Below are 14,843 nucleotides of genomic sequence, written 5' to 3' on the forward strand. Positions count from 1 at the left end.
AGTGTGACAGTTGTGTGTTTTTGGTTTTATTCTATATAAATGCAGAGGGGAGGAGCGGGGTGCGCCTTCCGAATGTGACGTGTTTTATTTTGAAGGTCGTAACCGGATGTTGTGTTCGTCTTGTATCGCTCGCTCGACTTTAACGCGAACGAAGGGGAAAGTTATATTGTCCGAACTGTTTCTGTCTAACTGGACTTGTATTTAATTGTTTTTCAGTCTTATAAGAAACAAACTAATTTCTGAGAAGACATGGCGCTTACAGATGCTGACGTACAGAAACAGGTAACGCTAAAGTAACGACAGACAACGCTAGACTCGGAACTATTACGTTTAAACCCGTTTATCTCGTGACTCACTGAAGTTATAACGTTAGGTTAAGTTAGCTAGCATGGACATAACACACGTTGACGCTAATGGGCTCACACCTCAACCAAGTTACCGTTGCGTGTTAACGTTAGTTGCTTAATTATCATTACGCATTAACTTCCTCGCTACCGTTAAGAACCTATTTAACTACGTATTTAGTTTGGCGTAGTGGCCATTCGACATAATTGTGTTAGCTCTCTTTAGCTGCTACAAGTTAAAATACATTAAATAGCTCCTTGCCATATAAGTTACCCTCGTCTGACAGCGGCACGTTGTTAAGCGCAATAAGTATTTCTTCCCACTAAAGTTGTCAGGTCCACAACAACAACTATTGTGTGTCTCCTGCGGCAGATCAAGCACATGATGGGCTTCATCGAACAAGAGGCCAGTGAGAAAGCGGAGGAAATTGATGCTAAGGTAATGGCAGTTTAGCTGCTTCTATGTCTGCCTGTCTGTGCATGTCTGTATGTGTATCTGTCTGTTTGTATGTATTTCTCTCTCTCTCTCTCGCTCTCTGGCTCTCTCTCTGTCTCTCTGCCTGTCAGTCCGTCTGCCTGCCTGTCTGTCTGTCTGCAAGTGTCCCCGTCTGCCTGCCTGTCTGTAAGTCTCTATGTCTGTCCGTCTGCCTGTCTGTCTTTAAGTCTGTCCGTCTGTATGCCTGTATATCTGTCCGTAGGCCTGTCTGTCTGTCTGTAAGTATGTCTGTCTGTTTGCCTGCCTGTCTGTCTGTTTGCCTGCCTGTCTGTCTGTCTGTCTGTCCGTCCGTCTGCCTGTCTGTATGCCTGCATATCTGTCCGTATGCCTGCCTGTCTGTCTGCCTGTATGTCCGTCTGTCTGTCTCTGTCGGCCTTGTGACCAGTAACGGGCCTCGTCTTCCTCTCTATTTACAGGGAGAGGAAGAGTTCAACATCGAGAAGGGTCGCCTGGTGCAGACTCAGAGGGTGAAGCTCATGCAATACTACGAGAAGAAGGACAAGCAGATTGAGCAACAAAAGAAGATGTGAGTTGTTTTATTGCCCGTTTAGGAGAAGAAACGGCTCCTGGTCGAGTGGGCTGCGATGTTTTAATTTACACACCCCAACATCACAGTTGATGTAACCAGGTTTTTATAAATGAGATGAAATTATGATACAAATTATTGTTCCTTCCCTTTTAAATTGTTATTTAATAGAGGCTGGTTTAATAGAGGTTGGTGTTTGGAAGCTTTACTAAATAAAGACAAATGTTAGTCGCGTTCCCATATCTTACGTTCAGGGACATGGACTTCACATGACAGACACGGATCACAAACTACATTCGTGCTGTGGGGACTCGAGGGCCTGGACCACAACAGGCTTGTAGTTGTTGTTGTTTTTTTAGCTTTTTTAGGGTTTTGCCGGTTTCTATTATTTATCCTGGTTGTTTTTTGTGGTTCATTTTCACACACCTCCAAATTCTTCAATTTGAGGATTGACAGCCTTACATTTTCACGAGTGGTCCGCAGATGGATCGAGAGACCAAGCGGTTAAACTAAAGTCCTCCTTACAGGGGAATGGAAATACGTATGTGTAACCACGTCACCGTCCTGGACCGCACAATCCAGCTGTGGTGGCAAATGCGTCTGTAAATCAGTGTGTTGTGAGAACCGGGTGTCATGCGGGATATCTGCGCTGCGTTACATCGTCATGTCTGCGGATCGTTTACTGATCGATTTTTCCTTCCACCCTCACAGCCAGATGTCCAACCTCACAAACCAAGCCAGGCTGAAGGTGCTGAAGGACCGCGACGACATGATCACGGTGAGAGATCAATGCTCCTGTATCACACAACCGTCTGCTTTGCTCTACGTCATCTTTACGTCACCACTGAATTGAATTCCTTCAATGCAATGACGTGATTATGGTCCTCTGATCTTTGAAAACAATGCTTACCACAGACGAGCATGTACACAGTACTGCCTACATGAAGGTGTGTACTTTGGACTGGTGCTGTATGTACTGTTATGTATTCCAAAGTATCTGAATATGAGTAAACAACATGTTTTTATGTCTTTGGAGTTCTCTAAATGAATCGGTGAAAACTCTGTCCACAGGATTTGTTAAATGAGGCTCGTCAAAGACTTGGAGAGATTGCCAAGGAGCCGGCCAGTTACTCCACCTTACTGGAGGGCCTGGTGCTTCAGGTACAGTCGCTCTCACGGGAGGCTGCAGGGGAATAAACAGCTGATGGCTTTGTTGGTTCTCCGTGTTTTCTGAGTGTGCGTTCCACTTTTTTTTTAGGGTTTCTATCTACTGCTGGAACCTAAAGTTACAATTCGCTGCCGACAGAAGGATGTGGAGATGGTGCAGGTGAGCTGAATATGGGGCTTTGTGTTGTAATTATTGTCAGAAGTTATTTTAAAAAGCGCAGGCCATTACAACAGCCGCTTAGTCCTTTGTAGTGTTGCGTCTGTCAGTCTTTGTTGTATTGCTCGACAGGCTGCAGTTAATAAGAACATCCCCATCTACAAAGAGGCCGTGAAGAGCAACATAGTCGTCCACATCGACCAGGAGCGCTTTCTTCCGTCAGAGATGTAAGGGCATGTGATGCACTTTAAGACAAACTCTTAAATGGATTGTCAGATTACTTATTTTATGAAAAAAGGGGCGGGGGGGGAACATAAAATGAGTTTGCTTATCTCATAAGCGTGGATCCACTTTTTGTTTTCACAGCTGCGGAGGGATTGAAGTATATAATGACAACAGGAAGATCAAGGTTTCCAACACTTTGGAGAACAGGCTGGAGCTGATGGCACAACAGGTACAGTCACTTTTTAAATGTATCTGAAATCCAAATCTGTGAATGCACCTGTGCAACAGTCTGAGTGTAGACTTGTCTGCTGTTGGCCTGTGGGGGGCAGCAGAGCCCACTTGTCTGAGACAAATGAGCTGAACTTGAATTGAGTGTTACTTAATTATGAATGGGAAAACACTGATTCTTCTTGTGTCTTGCAGTGTAGATTCAGGTGCAGAATGGAAATCAGTTGTTTAGCAATTACAGACCCTATTATATTTGCTTTTGTAAATAACTAAACTTTATTCATTCATGCTTTGAGTTGGAAATGGCTGCAATGGTTGCAGATAAATCGTGAGAGGAATTAGTTTTGAGCATGCTTCCCAGAATGGTTTCTGCTTCCTACACACAGACAAAAGCCTTTTCACTCCATAGGAATCCTCTAAAAGATGTATTCGGAATAATTATAATCTTCTAGTCTGCACAAAGCAAGGCCAAACCTTTGTCCAAATATATGCTCAGGAATAGGCTTTGACTTCTCTTTTAAGTTCTGGCACTCAGCATTATCCATGGAGATTGTACCAAGGCACAAACCTTCAAACATAGAGACGTTTTGCGAAGGTAGAAGAGAGGACGTTTTTTACATATGATTTAAATAAATAAATTAGCAGCTGGCATGCCCCTCAACGGTCACGACGATGTAGATGAGAGGGTTGTTTCTTTGTCTGCTTCCACCAGCACAGCTCCCTTACAGAGAATCTGCTAAACACTTTTCTTTGTTTGTTCGTCTTTGAGGATATATATATTACGTTAACTCCCCTTTATGTCCATAAAAGGAAAAGGGAGGAAAAAGAGAGATTGAAGCATCTGTGTTTGTCATGTTTCTCCTTTTGAGTTTCTCGTGTGTCCTGATTCGTGTCCTGACTTTACGCCTGACAGATGATGCCTGAAATCAGGATGAACTTGTTTGGAGCCAATCCAAACCGCAGGTTCATGGATTAACAGCGGATTTGAAGAGCGGTGGAATATTTACTGTCTGAGGTGACCAAAGACCTTCATCATAGTGAGCAGACTGAGTCCGTACAATAACCTACCATTCACTTAATGGGATGCTACTGATGTGTTAATGTGTTGTTTATATTTGTGCACTAATTTACTGCGTAATAATTCAACAAGTGCACTTTTTTTCACGTGTAAGTACCCTCTATTTGACCTCTCCAGTTTAAAGGACTGCTTTAAATCGCACTGGCATTGCAAAAAAGTATTCCTTCAGAAATCTATTGCTATTTGATTCTAGATTAATGTAATCAAAGCTCCATATTTAGGTCACCAAATATACACATATTCCCTTCACATGCCTAGTCTACATTTTCGTAGAACACAGCCCATAATGTGGGTGATTATATGGTATGTTTGCCAAACATCTCTTTTTTATAACAGACTGCGTGTGGATGTGGACCCCGAAAAGATGTTTACCATTGTTCTGAAGCACTTAACATACGAAAACCAAATGAAAAAAGAACAAATAAATGTGTGCGACACTGAGAAATGAGCATGTATGAGATATCTTTATTTACAGCTTGTAAACACACATTTTACTCAGGTAATGTTCTCTACAGTGATGACAATGTAGTAGCCGAGGTACCACAGCCACATCAAAATGTGTCTTCCATTAAAAATGTTAAAACATTTTTTATTTTAGTGCCACCCAGTGGACTTCAGAAATGTCATACAGTTAGCAAGACAAGGTGCCCTACTCCCTCCACGGGTCTGACACACATAATTGTCCTCGTTAAGTTGGACTCAAATACAAAATCAAAACTCCCAATTCCACGACTTCTTTTAAGACATACAGTTTAGATCATTTATAAACTACCAGCAATCGTAAGGCTTTAATTGCATTTTTCTTTTCTTCAGTTCTTCTGCGCACATCGTTTGAAGCAATGTATTTGTATGTGTAGCTAAGCAGTAATAGATGGTTTATTTATATTTTAACCCTGACACACTGGGGAGAAGAGGAAGTGAGCTGTGTGTGAGGGTATATTGTCCCGTAATGCCGGGATTAAAGCATTACCTTCAGATTAACAACTGACCTTAGAGTTTCTGGCAGCCAGCACCTCCCAATCCACTGAAGGAATCCAAGATTACAACTCGGACCTCGCGGATGGAGAGGGGGGGACGTGTTACATGGTAGGCAGAAGGAGATTAAACTCATTTTCCAAACACATCAAACATTATATTGTAAATTTCATTTTTGACACATGTTCAGACTCTTGACATTCAATGTGATGCCATCTGCGCTTTTGAAAAAAGATTTTAAAAGGGGGGATTTGTCACTTACATGGGATGGTGCACAGTTTTTCGTCATTACTATATTACAAATGGCCGGCCTCAAACAACATGCAGCAGCTCTCTCTTAACCAGACCCAATAATCCCTTTTAGGTGAAATGAACAGCGCCAGACGGAATGCAGCGAGCACCCGGGAGCACCCTGAACCATCCTCAGATTAGTCACACACATAGCAGGGACCCTGTTTGACCTACGGACCCCTGTTCATGTCAGCATGTAAGACCCTAGAGAAGCTTGATTAGTGATGCGGTCCCATTGGTCCACATATTAGTAAATAGCCCCTCTTCATATGCCAGACCAGTCCTCTTCCAGATGGCGGCCGTATTCCCCCCCCTCTCTGTATTCAGCGTTCTCTCAGTTGTGTCATTCATTCACTGCAGATTAAAGCAGCAGAGACCACACGAAAAACCGCCACCAGTGCCAAGCAACGCTATCCCAGCAGACCGAGCAGCGTCTCCCCGACCCCGAGAAAGTAGACGCCCTGCGCGATGCCGAAGAGAGGCGCGATCACCAGAGCGCGGCACGCCGCGCCCTTCAGGAACGCCGATGGGCCCTCCCGCGTCATGATGCGCCTGCAAGGGAACACGGACGGGACGGCAGGAGGAAGACAATGTCACATGGCCCTCCACGCTCAGGATAACCAATGTTCCTTCTTACAGACTCAATACTTACCGTGTGCAGTCAACAATCCCTCTGTACGTCTCCTCGCCGTCACCTTTTTGCAAAGTCTGCAGACGAGTCTTTATGACTGTACAGGCATTTAAGATACAGGAGTGTACTGTCATTACTTCAGATTAGAGACTGTGGCCACTATAATATACATATACTGTATTTATGCACTGCATGTATCAGCTGGCAGGGACTAAGGTCAACGACTCATTATCTTCGGTCGTCCCCGGGTCGAGGCCACAAGTGCTGAGCAGGTCACAGATATGAGATGAGGCTCAGATCCCCATTCCCTCCCCACCTCCTGCCCGACGATCTTTGCTTCTCTGCCTGTCTCTTTCTCCCACTTACCATCCAATGGCGTCACAGCCACAGCTGCCACCGAGCCGGCGCCGCAGCCGGACATGAAGGACTGCCAGAATGGCGCCCGAACCTGCCCGTCACCCACTCTCTCCCGGCCCAGCGCGTTCAGGTTGGCAAACAGCGGGAAGTAGATCATTGAGAAGGGGACGTCCCTGAAAGCACGCGTGAGAAGAACAGAAAATGTGATTGAAGGAAATATGGAAAGGGAAAAATCTGAGAGGGAGGCTGTCAGGGCGTGGATAAATAAATGGGATGGACTGAAAACAAAAGGGAGAGACAATGAGACGTGGGCGTGGCAGACAGACACAGCTGCAGGAAGCTATTGATCAGTGATGATTGTCAGAGTTATTGTCAGGGAGGACAACAAACACGTGTGAAATCAAGTCATTAAAGCAGACGACAGAGAGCAAAGTGGATGAAGCATAAAGTCATGGACTGAGTAACACAACTGAAATTAAGGGATTATATTGGACAACACGTGTTGAGAATAATTAAAAGCATATTAAGATGCCAGAAAATGACTGATTGTGAAACGGTATGAAACTGGTTTGCCTCTGGACGCCAAAACACACACACACACGCTCTTTCAAAGTGAAACATCATTTATTGAAAGTGTGTGTGTTTATGTCTTTGTGTGTATGACCTCATTAAGGTAGCTGCGGCCCCCCTGTAGAGGCCCGCAAGTCCGCGAGTCTTCAGCAACTCCACCGTGATGCTGGTGGCCGAGGCCCGAGGTGGAGGGGGCGGAGCCGCCAGGGTTTGAGCCGCCTGAGCTGCAGATGGACCGGGCCTCTGGGCAGCTAATGGTCAAACACAGACTGCCCCAAGTTAGCAACACTCACAAAGTCAATACCACCACTCACGACAGCTGTTTTCATTATTGAGAGGCATGGCATGTACATGACTTAATTAACACCAAATCAATCCTTGCATAAATATTGGTAAAAGTTGCATTTTTCCAAGTTGATTTACTTCCAGAATAGGATTTTGTTCAAGATTCCAGTGAATTGCATCCTTTTACGCTGACATGCATTTAGACACGCTGCATCTTGGTGTTCGTACAAGGAAATAAAAACTAAAAAAAACATTAAATCCAGCTCACCGAGCCTTCCTGCATCCTGCAGCTGGATCTTGAGCATCTCCATCGGCGTGGTGACGACCACCTGACAGGTCCCAGCCCCACAGCCGGCCAGCACTTCTCCCCACAGGGGTAAATGACTGGAAACACACAAATACAGGTATAAATACAACAAAACACATACATACAACAGTGTATCACTAGTGACCTGAACAATATTTCAGCTTTTTCTTTTTAATATGTAATGGCTGTTACAGGACCCAATGATTGGAAAGTCATGCTCTGTAATGTTTTTGATGTTTCATGTGTCTCAGCAAGCAACACAACTCTTCTTCACTACTAACTAAGGGTGAAATATGTCCTGGTTTGAGTGTGAAAACCATTAGTACCACTGTATACCTTGTTTTTGTACTGAGAATAGTGGCCTTTAGGTTTAGTATTTCCTGTGCAGTAAATGGCAATGAGTTCGTATATTGAAGAGCAAACACACACAAGACTAAGGATTTTTTTGTTTGCTTCCCAGATTTTGCCGAAAGCAAATCATGCAAACACTCTTCTTTTTTTGGCAAATTACCCTAATCCATCCAAGACCTGAGACTTAAGTGCTTCAACAGTTAAAACAAGATCAACAAACACATTTGCCACTTTTTGTTACTATATGAAGAATGTGAAAAACAGTATCAACTGTAATGAGGCAAGTACGTTTCAGCCAGACTTTATCTGATGCATCACTGTGCCAACTTGTATTCACCCGTCCTTAGAGAGCTTCTGTCTGAAGACGTCGTTGGCTGCCAGCTTGATGGCTTTTTCCGGCGTCACCAGAGTGAGGTTCACGGCTGCACCTGGAAAAGACAGACAGGCTGATGACACCCAACCGCTTCCACCGATTTTACACAAATAGAGCGAACGTACACAGCAGCTTACGGCTCACGTCTAATAGTAGTAGACGCTGGTCGTTACGACAATAGGATTGAGGGCTCGCAGGAGAAACAACAGCGTGGGTGGACGGATTAAGTTTATAGTGAAGCACAGTTGAAGAGTTGTTTGTCATTGGGATTAGAAATGCAAAAAGATACCTCTGTAACATCCAAAATAACCCTCCGAGCGGACCGTCTTTGCCAGGCAGTCCATCCTTAAAGACAAAGAAGAAGGCAATTTACATTGCGTCTGCTTTTTTATAAGGTCTTAAACTACGATTATCTTTACTGACAAACATTAAGGTCATGTCTATTAAATGCTTCATTTTCAAGCATCATCACCGGTCTGGCCCAAACACACCCGGACCCTCTATTCTGCTACAACAGCAACAAGAGACAGAGACCAGTGCTGCCATCGTTCTGTATTAGCAGCACATTCTCTTCTTTTTCTTTGAAAAGAGAGAATAAAAAGCCAACTTCGTGACTGGGCCATGAAGGGAAGCTATCCAAGCTATTTTTCCATGTCTGACTCAGAGTGGAAACCCACATTCTAAACACAGGATGACCACACCCAATCAGCCAGCAGTATTGATGTCCACCAGATGTGTGCAAGTTAGACATTTCGGGGTCGGTGGGTCTTTTAAGGACACAGAAGCCTTTTGCTCTGCATCTCTAGAGTTTGTGTTTCAGTTTTAGTGCATTCGTTTCAACTTTTGTCTGGTTTTGGTTACGTTACCACGGCGGGCGATGAAAACACACAGACTGCACACAGTCTTTCCCTGAACTCATATGACCCACTCAGCCAAATATGGAAGGAGTGTGTTGAGCTGCGCTGCTCCAACATCTGAGATTCAGTGGAAAGGTATGCTGGCATCGACCAAATAATTCTGACTTGTTTGAGGCTTTAAATGAGAGAGTACTGTTCACCACAGAGCACATTCAGCTATCATTCATCACGAGCAGATATTTAGCATTGGTTTTACAGTTCTGAGATTTGGTTAGATTTTCATGCGGGAAAAACTATATTTGTCTTCCTTCCTTAACTTATAGAGAAGGATTGCTTTTCAACAAAAATTGAAAAGTATTGTTTTGCTAAAACAAAATGCATACATGTATCGGGTTAACTCGGGGCCAGGGGAGCCCTACTCACATTCCTTTGTAGACTGGGACGCCCTGCTGGTTCTGTAAGCGGGTCTTGGCCAGGTCAATGGGAAAGACACATGTCACACCAACCAGGCCTGCCACGCCCCCATTAATCAGCTTAGCAGGGAGGCTGCTGAGGAATCAACACAGACACAGGCCCACATGCATGCACAGACCCATTTAAACCATGTCACCAACACCGGCCATGCAAACGACACATCCATTGATGGACACAAGTAGAAATGAAGCGGGCACACCAACCAGACACAGAAAGAAAAGCCCGACGTTAACCCAGCTGCTGCCTCCACTTCATGAACACATTATGAATCCGGTTTCATCAAGCGAAACAAACGTGGCAAAGATACTCACCTCACTTTCTTCTCCGCCATCCTGTTTCGGTTTGGGCTGCAGGCCCAAGACCACTCCTCCTCCTCCTTTACCTATCCCTCCTCTTCGTCTTCTTTTTCCTCTTCCTCTTTCCTCCCACACTTTGGTCCGCCGCCCCCAAAGTTGTCACCGCAGCTTAACCCTCACCTGCCCGCCCACGCCACAAATGCACCTCCCCGCTTCTTTTATTGTGGCTCAACCGACCGCCTTCGTCCCCCTGGCCCGCGCCCTTTCTTTCCGTTGTGGCCAAAACCGCCAAAGTTAGATCTGTGTCTTCTGGTCAGCCTTTCTGCTTTGTTGTACCTCACACCAAAACCCAATCGTGAATCCTCCACAGCCTGGAAACACAAAATACGTGTAATTAATAAAGATTACATCATTTCAGTGAGACCACGGTTTCTCTATTCGATATGGCGCTTGTCTTTCTCAAAGCTTTGTTTATTATCTTTGAGCACACCTCACATCAACTATAGAGCCTATCAAATCTAGATGTAGTCATTCAGAAATGTGAAAAGCGGCATACCCCAGGGCTTCCACACGGAGACAACATCTTGAGTCTCTCTAATCTGCCAGCTAAAAGGGATCAGAGTATTTCATCTGACGAGGTGGGCCGGCCTTAGAATGAGGGGCTTACCGGTATTCTTTTACCAGCGTTTCACAAAGGACCGACAAAGATTTCATTAGAAATGGACAAACTAGTTTGACATACTGTTTTCTTTGTTCGTTCTGGAAGTACAATATTTAGTTGTTAGCCCTGGTGAGATGATAGAGATGCGGTTGCAATCTTATCTTAGTTTCACAGCAATTTCTTTCCTTTACTATGTTCTCTGTTTCTTCCATTCTTTTTCTGCCCTTTCTCCTCCTGACTGCCACCCTTCTGTCAGCTCCTTAATTAATCTCTCTCCCTCCACTTCGCCTGTATTTTTTTTTAACCAATTTCAACCTTCACTCTACCCTCGACTGCCCTCTCCTCTGGGAGCAAAGGAAACATTTCATCCTCCATCATTGTTTTGCTGTGTTTATCTTCTTGTTTTGATTTGTATAATTTTCCATCACCTCAACTTTTTCATCTGTTACAACTCTTTCTATTTATGTCCCTTGGTCTTTTCCATTGCTCATCCTGGTCTCATTCTACACATACCTTTTACTGAGCCTCTTTCTGTGAAACTTTCTTTCAGCTCAGCTCCATTCACACACACACAGTAGTGACTCTGCCAAAACACAGACAACGGTAGCTCACCCCAAGCCAACCTCCAGCTCCCGGACCCCTTTTTTCCCCCAGAAAACTGCTCATGTGACTGCTTTCAAAGAAACTTCATTTTCTACCATCACAGAGATATAGCAGAGGGGAAAGGAGGGTCTTACCTCTGTCGGCGTATCCCACAGACAGGATCAAGCTGTCCACTTTCCTTTCACTTCAACAATGCGTGCAGCAATGGTAGTCAAGCGAGAGCGATCTGAGAGAGCCGGCCGCCACTCAGGGGCCGTTGCACAAACACCAGCATTGTGCTGCAGCCTAAGTCCCTCCCTCTCGTGGTGACTCCCTTCTGTGTGACACAGCCCCGGCAACTCGGCTCTGCACTAACACAACTCGACATAAACTCACGCGGCTGCCACAAGGCACGCAACAGACACATGGCTGGGCAAAATACACACAGTTATACCCCAGGGTGTATTTCCTCCAAGAACATATGTTCTTATGCAACATGAAGAGCAACACAAAAGGCTGCCCCTCAGTAATGAGCTCTCTATTCAACAGTCCTGGTATTACATAATCCCTCGAGGGACATTGAATTCCTCAAATGTTAACAGACTTACGATTACTACCAAGGTAACAGTGATATACTAATAGGATTAGTATGAGACCTTTTATTTATTTATATTTGGAAATATTTACGATTAGGTAATTATTAAAGAACAGAACGTTATGTTCAGGACATCAACAACAAAAAAGTACGTGACTACCACAGCAACCACTCATTGACCCTAAACTATTTTTTCATGAACATTGATTGATTTATTGACTCCTGTTGATGGAAAAATAATGACGATCAATGATAATTACACTCATCAGCTGGGAGAACTTGTGAAATATCCCCAGTGTATAAAAACAAAAAGGGATTTAAAAAAAAATGTAATTTGAGTGGAATTTGCTCAATGTGCCCGGCCCCTGAGTTAGTATATAGTGAACAGCATTACATGGAGGAACTATTCACATGCTTTACTCAAGGTAAAGTAACAATTCCAAAGTGTAAGAATAAACGTTCTGCATTTGAACTTTTACATGAATAGGAAACTGTACGTAATGTATCCAAAATAAAAGTACTCACCAGAGTGTAACCTGTCTATTATATTTTGGTATATTAGGCTATCAATTTGTTACTATTTAAAGTATAAGCAGCCTTTGAATGAAGCTGGTTGAGGTAGAGCAAATTCCAAGGACTTATAATGTTAGATAGCGTAATCAATAAAAATGCTTCATACTTAATAAAGTGATCTTTTATTTTATAATTATATGTATAAAAGTGTGTAAAGTATGTACAAATTGTACTATAGTACAGCACTTAAGTAGATGTACTAAATCCAGATCTGTAGGTCACCTCATCTCAACCCAGAACAACCTGTTAGACAGCACCTTTCACCGCCATCATCAAAACACCAAATTAGTATATTTTAGAACAATGTAGTTCAGAGAACTGTAAAATATGTCACGGTCATTTTGATTTTGTCACCCATTTGTATTATAGGAGTGTCGATGTGACTGCAACTGTCAAGAATCATGAAGGATGCTGTTGCATTGTTTTTTTCTTATCTCGCCCTTCTAAAGCGTTACATTTGACACTTCAAAGGCAACAATGCTTTTAGCGTTATGATGGAAAGAGCGTGGGTCCAGGTTCAATTGTTGCAATACAGTTGTTGCCAGTAAACGTTGCTACAGATACAAGAGTTCATGATGCCTCAATGAAACAGTGACGTCTGTGAAAATCAGTGTGTGTGTGTGTGTGTTTTATGGCACATTATTACCAGTGATGCTACCCAGCACATGTTATGTAATATAAAGTATCTGTATATTCTATATAATAATATGGAACAGACTCCCAGGACAATATACCCAGCTGGAGAAATCATGAACTTTCCTCTTGCACCACCTTCAGGCCAACATGTTCACTTGTACACTGGATATCTCATGTTTCTGATCATTGAATTTAATGCCATTAATTTAAATGTCTTAAGTGGGGTTTAAGTTTTGAACATGCAATATTTGCATGTGCATTTTAGTTGACTTAAATTTAATGTGGTTATTTAAATGCATAATGATGCTTTAATTATACTTTTACGTTTACACATACTTTGAATCAATACTATGTCAAGGAAAGTGTTAAGAAAAGTTATTTAATCAAAAACAAATCTGATTCTGATGGCTTTTACCATATGCTTACCATTGTTTTTTTTATTCCCAGGGCAAACACCCCGAGCAAGACAACTTGGAAAATATGTGACCTGACCTTTCTTTAAAAAAATAAAAGGGATATAATAACTGCATGTCCATGTTACTCTGAAAACAAGCGTGCAGGGCAGAGTGGCACCAACTTTCACCGAGCACAACTGCTGTCATGTAATTGTTACTTATTGCTATGGAGGGAGCCCCTGTGCAGCGCATAGGCCGACTTCCACCGCGATGTTGTTTACAAAATACAGCCGAAACGTAGCTCGCAATTTACTGTTCACGGCAATGATCACCTGAACGAGTCTTAACTGCTTTTGGAAGTTAAATCAAACAGGTGGTAGGTTAAACAATAAAACAATAAACGTTAACAATGGAAAATAGGAAATTAACTCAAAGATAACGGATGTGCCAAACGATTTGAACTAAACCTGTATCGACGCGCATACAGAAACTACACTGATGTAACTTAAAACAAGTTACCTGGCTCATACCTGGTTCATGTTTTTATTTATTTTGTATCAATTCACCATTCACAGGCTTTCCCTTTAAACGGTAGCCGCAACACCAAACCAACGGGTTAGTGTTGACTTTAGACTTTTGCTACTGTAACAAGCAGAAACATTTAAGTGCAAATATGTTTAAAAGTGACATGCTATTTTCCTAGAACATCCATATGGTCGACATTTCAAAGAGTACTGTGTGTCTATTTACAGTTTAACTTATCGTGCTAAGTTATCGCTCCCCCCCCCCCTTCTTCGCCGTGTAATGGTATCGCCCTTCCCATCTGTTCGGCTCCGGCGAGACTCTGATTGAAACAGATTGTACCGCTCTTCGGGTCGCAATGGCAACTGCCCGACAAGGACGACACTAGCAACTTTTGTCGTACTTGTAATGTTACGGAGACTTTCCAAGTCGCCGAGGAAACTACCTTCTAATGTGAACAACAGACGTCACACCATATCTCAAGTCCGAAAATGTCCCAGGGATGTACCGTTTCTGTGGAAGAGATCCAGTCCTGGTGGGAAGTCCCCGCCATAGCGCACTTCTGCTCGCTGTTCAGGACCGCGTTCAACCTTCCAGACTTTGAAATAGAGGTAAATCAACATCGCGGTTACTTTCAGCAACAGGAATGTCTTTCATTGCGGAAATGAGAAGTTGTTTGTGTCAGCTTTTTTGCTCCCCCGGTCCGTGGAGCGCATGTTGTGTCACTAGCCGCCTGGTTAACCAGCTTATCGGCGTCCTCTGAGCTTCTCCTTCGCCAACGGTTACTCGGGCTGTTGGGTAACGAGCTAGCCACCTCGTTAGCGAGCTAGCTTCTAACTGCTCGTTGCTGCTCTGCAAAAAGTTGCAAAATTACGTCAGGTGATTGTAGCA

At 43.5% G+C, this 14,843-nt stretch overlaps 3 protein-coding genes across 5 annotated transcripts in view; 2 read left to right on the top strand and 1 right to left on the bottom strand.

Annotated features, from left to right (window-relative positions):
• The first annotated feature begins 140 nt into the window (after positions 1–140).
• On the top strand, positions 141–4,669 carry atp6v1e1a (ATPase H+ transporting V1 subunit E1a). Its single transcript, XM_056415766.1, has 9 exons — positions 141–282; positions 718–783; positions 1,257–1,366; positions 2,078–2,144; positions 2,438–2,527; positions 2,625–2,693; positions 2,823–2,917; positions 3,057–3,144; positions 4,057–4,669. The coding sequence occupies exons 1-9, from the start codon at positions 250–252 to the stop codon at positions 4,117–4,119; spliced, it is 681 nt and encodes a 226-aa protein (XP_056271741.1). The 5' UTR covers positions 141–249; the 3' UTR covers positions 4,120–4,669.
• slc25a18 (solute carrier family 25 member 18) lies at positions 4,667–14,531 on the bottom strand. 3 transcript variants are annotated; one of them, XM_056415764.1, is made up of 10 exons: positions 14,461–14,531; positions 10,004–10,359; positions 9,642–9,767; positions 8,651–8,706; positions 8,326–8,416; positions 7,599–7,714; positions 7,140–7,296; positions 6,485–6,648; positions 6,140–6,215; positions 4,667–6,039 (listed from the first exon to the last, which is right to left on the bottom strand). In XM_056415764.1, exons 2-10 carry the CDS (start codon positions 10,021–10,023, stop codon positions 5,898–5,900), a joined length of 948 nt encoding a protein of 315 aa, XP_056271739.1. In that variant the 5' UTR covers positions 10,024–10,359; positions 14,461–14,531; the 3' UTR covers positions 4,667–5,897. The 3 variants fall into 3 exon arrangements, with proteins under 3 accessions (XP_056271739.1, XP_056271740.1, XP_056271738.1); XM_056415765.1 differs by lacking the exon at positions 14,461–14,531 and adding an exon at positions 11,387–12,041 and having other exon boundaries at positions 9,642–9,764; XM_056415763.1 differs by lacking the exon at positions 14,461–14,531 and adding an exon at positions 11,387–12,028.
• Positions 14,280–14,843, top strand: part of LOC130194702 (chromatin remodeling regulator CECR2) — a 32,418-nt gene continuing 31,854 nt past the window's right edge. Inside the window, exon 1 of the mRNA XM_056415762.1 lies at positions 14,280–14,563. Coding sequence (XP_056271737.1) covers positions 14,444–14,563 — 120 coding nt within the window. The 5' untranslated portion in view covers positions 14,280–14,443. The remainder of the gene's footprint in view (positions 14,564–14,843) is intronic.

The sequence above is a fragment of the Pseudoliparis swirei genome, chromosome 6 (genome assembly GCF_029220125.1).
Source record: "Pseudoliparis swirei isolate HS2019 ecotype Mariana Trench chromosome 6, NWPU_hadal_v1, whole genome shotgun sequence".
Classification (NCBI taxonomy): domain Eukaryota; kingdom Metazoa; phylum Chordata; class Actinopteri; order Perciformes; family Liparidae; genus Pseudoliparis; species Pseudoliparis swirei.

Bases quoted from the DNA above. Each gene is read 5' to 3' on its own strand.
- atp6v1e1a (XM_056415766.1), top strand. From the start codon at position 250: ATGGCGCTTACAGATGCTGACGTACAGAAACAG. The intron at 1,367-2,077 runs GTGAGTTGTTTT...CCACCCTCACAG, and splicing joins ATTGAGCAACAAAAGAAGAT to CCAGATGTCCAACCTCACAA. The intron at 2,694-2,822 runs GTGAGCTGAATA...ATTGCTCGACAG, and splicing joins AGGATGTGGAGATGGTGCAG to GCTGCAGTTAATAAGAACAT.
- slc25a18 (XM_056415764.1), bottom strand. From the start codon at position 10,023: ATGGCGGAGAAGAAAGTGAG. The intron at 9,768-10,003 runs GTGAGTATCTTT...TTGATTCCTCAG, and splicing joins ATGGCGGAGAAGAAAGTGAG to CAGCCTCCCTGCTAAGCTGA. The intron at 6,649-7,139 runs GTCATACACACA...GCGTGCTTTCAG, and splicing joins GCCGCAGCTACCTTAATGAG to GGACGTCCCCTTCTCAATGA.